Source organism: Jatropha curcas, chromosome 5 (genome assembly GCF_041381405.1).
Source record: "Jatropha curcas cultivar XTBG-Jc1 chromosome 5, XTBG_Jcur_1.0, whole genome shotgun sequence".
Classification (NCBI taxonomy): Eukaryota; Viridiplantae; Streptophyta; class Magnoliopsida; order Malpighiales; family Euphorbiaceae; genus Jatropha; species Jatropha curcas.
In genome coordinates, this window is record NC_143155.1 from 28,742,667 (window position 1) to 28,749,354 (window position 6,688).

The 6,688-nt window shown below is 28.9% G+C and overlaps 1 protein-coding gene and 1 pseudogene across 1 annotated transcript; both read left to right on the forward strand.

The window, feature by feature from the left end:
* Positions 1–4,677: 4,677 nt before the first annotated feature.
* On the forward strand, positions 4,678–5,209 carry LOC149496533 (NADPH HC-toxin reductase 1-like). Its single transcript, XM_089721357.1, has 2 exons — positions 4,678–4,931; positions 5,068–5,209. Exons 1-2 carry the CDS (start codon positions 4,678–4,680, stop codon positions 5,207–5,209), a joined length of 396 nt encoding a protein of 131 aa, XP_089577483.1.
* A 969-nt stretch (positions 5,210–6,178) lies between these two features.
* The window catches only part of LOC119370362 (UPF0481 protein At3g47200-like), a 3,766-nt pseudogene continuing 3,256 nt past the window's right edge, over positions 6,179–6,688 (forward strand).

The following is a 6,688-nucleotide window of genomic DNA, read 5'->3' on the forward strand; positions in this document are numbered from 1 at the left end:
TCGAGGAGAAAAGAATAGTGAAAAAGAGCATTCGTCTTAAATTGGTTGGAAAAATATGCACCCTGCTATATAAAATATTTCTAACATATTTTTGTCACTTTTGAAGGGAAAAAATCTGTCTTTCAATCGCCAAAACACTTCTTGCACTTGAGGTTTGCACCCTCCTCCCTTTCGTATATAAACATATATTTTTACATTTAAATTGAGATATTATTCGGTTAAAATTTCGTAATGGTGAATTCTTAAAAATTACCAAGATTATTTTCTTAAGAAAAAACTTTAATTTTGTTATCCATCAACTTCTTTACAAACAAAAACAAAAGTAATATGAAATGCATGATTGATAAAGAAAATACAATTGTCAACTTTAATTAGTGGGAAGGACAGGATGGCGTTGCATTATTAACGAGAAAAGAAAAATCAAAGAGAGTATGTGTCTAATACGCGGCCAACACATTTTTTTCTCTTTTGAAGGAGGGAATTATGAGATTTTCTAAAGTAACCTTAGTTTAATTTGAAATTCATGATATATCATTTTAATTAATTTTTTATGCATTTTAATCGGAGAAAATAAATATATTTATCCTTTTGAAGATCCTTTTTATTCTATTTTTACTTCCTTTTAATCGAAAAAAATATATTTCATTTATACTTTTGAATATACATTTAATTAGATTTTTATGCATTTAATTCGAGAATATATATATATATATATATATATATATATATATATATATATGTGTGTGTGTGTGTGTGTGTGTGTGTGTGTGTGTGTGTTCTCTATTTGATCTTGTAATATTATTGTCTAATGATTTTTACAATTAATAGTTTTTTCTATTTTTAATCATATATTCTCAAGTTATATATAATACCCTGAATTTTTATTTTCAAAACTTTTGAATTTTTAATAAATCAAAAATCTGAATTTGTGACAGTATGGGCTTAAGTACTAAACAATTTTGATCTGAGCCCAAATTGTGACTTGGTCTTAAGTCCAACACAAGTTATCGGAACTTCTAGTCGAAAATAAATTAAACTTCTTAGAATTGATATTGGACCACTTAAAATAATAATAATAATAATAACTATTGAATCTGTAAACGCAAAGGATAGTGAATTATGGAGCAGAGTTCCGCAATTATATTCCAACTGGGTTGTAAATGAATAAATAGAGTATAGACATTTATTATTTGGATTGTACTTTGGAAATATTTGTGAAATAAATTATTGGGCTTGAATCAACAATTGTGAATAGAACGCGAGTCTTAAGTAATACAGGCTTACTACGGGTTTCGGGGGCCTTAAGTCCACCCAGGTCCTAGTGCCGATCCCGCCCACGGAAATGGGTCGTGACAAAGTTGGTATCAGAGCATAAGTTGGGCCTTAGGAATCAATTGCGGAACATAGGAAATTAAATATAGAGCTCCTATGTTGGGGTCGGCCGTAACCAACAAAGGAGATGTAGTCTGGATTGAATTCCATTTTAGTGCCGGTGGACGCATCGTGCATGAAGATGGAAGGAAATCTCTATGAAACTTAGGATGAGAACTATAGGTACATAAATAATAGTGAGGTATAGAAAGGTCTAGGTAACTGACGTTTATAAAAGAAAATATTTTGAGTTTTGCTAAATTCCCTCCATCTATTTTGAAGCAGAAGATCAGTTGGAAATTGGTGTAATGGCTTGATCACCCAGTACACCTTGATTCGACAAGAGACACTGCTTCAAAAAAAAAAAATTATTTGAAACTGTTTAGAAAAGAATTCGGAGTTTTAAAGACAGTAACAAAGTGAATTTATTTGAACTATGATTTGAGAAAAATGTCTTGTTATTTGCTTATTGGAAATTATTTTTTTGTTGTTTGGTTTTATTGTTTTGTCGGCATGTCAAAAATTTGTTTGATTTTAGACTTTAAATGACTTACGAGGATTGCATGTTTGATTTATTTTGATCATATTGTCTATCTCGAGGACTAAATTAGGCCTATAGAAATTAATAATGATAAACTAATAGAGATCAAATTCTAGAAATGTTACTGTTAGGGATTAAAAAGTGGAAATTGTAATTACAAAGGTTAGAAAAGGAGGATCTAAGACAAATAATCATACTTATAAGAAATCCTAAATTTACCATGGTGAAACTCATGAATGTGAATGTATATAAAAAAAAAAAGGGTGAGAATTTAAATTGTAGTAAGTGTACTAGACATGATATATTTAAGATTCTAGCACATGTAGGATACTTAATGGGCTAGACCAAGTTCATAAATCTATTATAATAAAATGAATGTAGAAAATGATGAATAACTTTAAATCACAAATGGGGAATGAATGGAGAAAGGAACGTGGATGCTGTAGGAAAACTTAATAATTAAGGGAATTTGATGTATCTAGATAAAGAGTCATGTAGAAAGGACTAATACTATTTATTAATCTAAGTTAAGAAAATGTATATAAAATCTGCTTTAAAGAATTAAGTACGAAATTAGATCGATGTGCTAAATAAAATAAAATAAAAATTTAATAAATTTTTTAAAAAAAAATCATCAGTAGAGATTGAAAAATTAGAATTAGAAATCCAAGAAACAATGACCTTACGACGTAATTAAATTTTGTGTAAAATGATGGTTTCACGCCATAGATTCATGTACCCATGATTAAAATTCTTTTAAGGATAAGATTTAATGAGATGGGTACACTAATGAGACATGGAGGATAAAAAAAAATTAAACTGAATCAAAAAAACTAAAGAATTTGGATAAGACTAGGGGATGTTAAATCGTAGAAAGGCCGATGATGATAATATGGTTAATTAATTTATCTACTATGAACTGCTAGAATAATAATAAGAAATGAATCGGGAAAGAAGTAAAAATTCAGATGTAAGAAATATGCATATATATATATATATATATATTATATATATATATATATATATATATATATATATATAAAATGATAAAACAAATAACTAAATAAATAAAGATAAATAATAATATAGTATAAATATAAATATAAATAATAATAATAATAAATCAATAAAAATAAAAATAATAAAATAATAAAGATAAATTTTGGAAAAATTTAAAGTGTGGATCAATTTACTTGATAGACTAGTAACAGCAAAAGGAATAGTAATGCTAGAGATTAGAATGTTCTTGGAATGAAATATGAGATAGTAGACTGGAACTAGATGACTTAAGGATTATCCTCGTGGAGATAGACAATTCATTTTTATTAAATACCAAAAGGTTTTAGAAAATACAATGAGTATTGATTTCAAACTTCATGAAAACATTTTTTTTTATACCACGATTGATATTGGTCTTGAAATGAAATAAAAGTTAAATGCAAATTTTTATTATAAGAATTTCAAAGTTATGTGTGAGTGATATGCCGATATTTTTAAAAGTGAAAAGGGAAAGTTTTTGAAAGTTTTTAAATAGCCAGTTACTCATAAGATGGTCAACCTAGGCTGTAGTTGTCAACTCATTAGTCGAATTTTTAAATAAACGATTAATCTAACAATTAATATCGCTGAAACAATGTATAGAAACTATTAGAAAAAGAGGACTCTTAAATTGCTCAAAAATCCTTAGTTAGTAGACACATTAGGTGAAATTCAGTATTGTAGACTATTAGTAGGAATGAATCTAATGAGGTAGAAATTTCTCAAGAATAAGAAATACAAATCAATAAAACTTAGAGATAGATACATTAAGAATTGAAATTTTAGTACTATTCCTTTTTGACCGTAGTGAATTGTGACAAATCAGAACTAGAGAGATTTGATAATTTAAGCTTTTGGGTAGTTTGTCATATCATAAGAAAATTATTCAACTCTAGGGGATGTTTTGAAGTTAATGATATGTTGATAAATACAACTTAAACATGTGGTAATTAATTTCTTCTGGCTTTTCGATAAATATTAAAATTAATACATTGAATTCCTTACAGTAAAAGAATAAAAGAATCTAGTGAAGTGAATCATGAAGCAATTGATAAAAATTTTGACATGCTAGCCAAAGGAGGAAAGATCTGAACTAAATCGAGATCTAGATAATAACACCAGGTAACATTATGCTAACCTGAGAAACTAAAGATGATAAGGTTGAATGGATAAATTTAAGGAAGTCACAAAATACCTTGCTAAACTTAAATAAGAAAAGGTTAGATAGATAAGTTGATATTATATTTTAAAACTTTGATGAAAGTAAAACAATTAGTTTATGTAGTATAGATGCTAATTAGAGATTTGCTACTGTTTCATAATTAAGGCATAAACTGAAGTCCCATATAGAAATGAATAAATTATTTAGTTGACATAGAATTTGACGCCTATTTATTTGATGTAATATTTGGATGGTAAGATAACATATAGAGTCGGGATTTAAGAAATTTCATTTAAGACTTTATATATTGATAGGTATTAGGTGAAAGGTAAATAGTTGGGGCAATGACTGTACGAATAACTTCGTTGCATAAATAAATAAATTAATAATCGATTAATTCTGTATAATACATATTAAAATTAACAGTAAACTGCAAACTATTTATTAGGCATACACACGATCGAAGACGCTCTCAGAGCAAGAAGTGCTTAGGCATAATAGCGAAAAGCTTGAAGTAGTGAGCATTACATGTGGATTAGTGGGAGGAGGAACCGTACATTCTGCGATGTCTCAGAGTATGGGAATACTAATCTCACAAGTTACAGAGGATAAGATTTGGTATCCCACACCTAGGCAATTGGAAGACATAATAGGAAAGCTACCAATTGTTCATATTGAAGATGTTCGCGAGGCTCATATTTTCTGCATAGAGAAGCCATCCGTTAGCGGTAGATTTTTATGTGCTAAAGCTTTATTATCATCGGCAGAGATTGCCAATTATTGGCAAAAGAAATACCCACATATTGCTATTAATGGAGAGTAAGTTAATTTCTGAGTATTGAAAGCAATAAATAATTCATATTAGAGTGTGTATTTCTAAAAATGAGAGACCTCAATCTCGAAATTCAATTAGAAATGAATTAAGAAAAGTAATAATTTATTGATTGATTTTCAGGTTTGTGGAGAATTTGGACAGGGAAATTGTTTTGAGCTCTACGAAACTGAAGGAACTTGGATTTGAATACAAGCATGGCGTCGAGAAGATTTTAGATGATACTTTAAAGTGTGCTCAAGAATTGGGCCAGCCTCAGTTTTAACTCAGCCCATTTAGTGCTAATTAAATAATTAATTAATGTGATATGCTAAAAATAAATATGATGATGCAAGGCTTGACTCTCTTTATATATATATATATATTCGCTAATAAAATTTATTCTGGTAGCAACTTTACTTTATTTTATGAATTAAAAAAGACTTGCACCAATTTGGGTTATTTCCCTATTTTGTAATGTACTGCTATTTGAATTTAAAAAAAAAAAAAAAAAAAAAAAGACTTGAAGAATTCAGGTCTCGCTAATTAAAGGAGCAAAAAGTCAACAAGCAAACCCTAACAACCAAGAGAAACTGACATATGCTTCAAAAAAACAATTTTTTGTCTGCCATTTTATTCAACCAATGTATTCTAAATCTTATCAACCAGGGTTAAATCGAACATAATTTGGAGTCTATTAGTAACATTAATTTTTCAAAAAAAAAATATTTAAATATTTAGTAAATATTATAAAATTAATTAATTAATTTTCTCACGCCATATCGGATCCACGACTTTCAATTAAAAATAAACTAAATAAGTCAAAAAAAAAAAAAAAAAAGAAACGGGAAGGACTCTATATGATCTAACTACCCCACTAAAATAATTTGAACATTCATCTTATAAAATTAAATAAATGTGACCATTTATACATTGTATTCTAACAAATCGATCGTCAAGATTTCTTTTATTTTCCATTTTTTTTATCCAACCAATCGTGCAAAATTTCTTGTGTGGATGGACATGCATATTCTCATTGGAGAAGAAAAGGCTGATATGTAACATTTTTTTCCCATCGATGAGGGATATCAGTCATATAAGTGGATGAAATATAGATAATTACGCTTACTCTCAGCCAAAGTATCCATTTTAGCATGCACATTCCATAATATTTGCTAAGTAAGTATATTTTTTTACACATTTAATTTTACTTGTAATGGATCGATTAAGTTGAGGTTAGAGTTGTAACGTATGATTGCGTATATCAGAACTGATTAAAAATTCTTTTTGTTTGTATCGCTAGATCAAGCATTCTAAGTGATGGGAAAGAACGAAACAGCAGATTCAGATGCTTCAAAAGAAACAAAAAACCAAACCAAAGTTGAAATTCCACTACTTCACGAGTTGCAGCGTTTAATTTCAGAGCCAGGCTTATGGCCATCTGAGCTTTGTATCTACAAAGTTCCAAGAAAACTTCGAGCTTTAAATCCAGCAGCCTACACTCCTCAAATGATTTCAATCGGCCCTTTTCACCTCAACGACGACGGTTTGAAAGTCATGCAAAAGCAGAAATTGAAATACTTGGTTGGCTTCTGCACGAGAACTGGTAAAAAAGATTGGGTTGATCTTGTAGACAAAATCCGAGACTGGGAGAAAACAATTCGCCACTGTTATGAAGTTTCAACAACTGATGAGATATCCAAAGAAGATTTTGCAAATATGATTCTGTTGGATTCTGTGTTTATTATCGAACTTTTCTTGAGAA

Bases quoted from the DNA above. Each gene is read 5' to 3' on its own strand.
- LOC149496533 (XM_089721357.1), top strand. From the start codon at position 4,678: ATGTCTCAGAGTATGGGAATACTAATCTCACAAGTTACAGAGGATAAG. The intron at 4,932-5,067 runs GTAAGTTAATTT...ATTGATTTTCAG, and splicing joins CATATTGCTATTAATGGAGA to GTTTGTGGAGAATTTGGACA.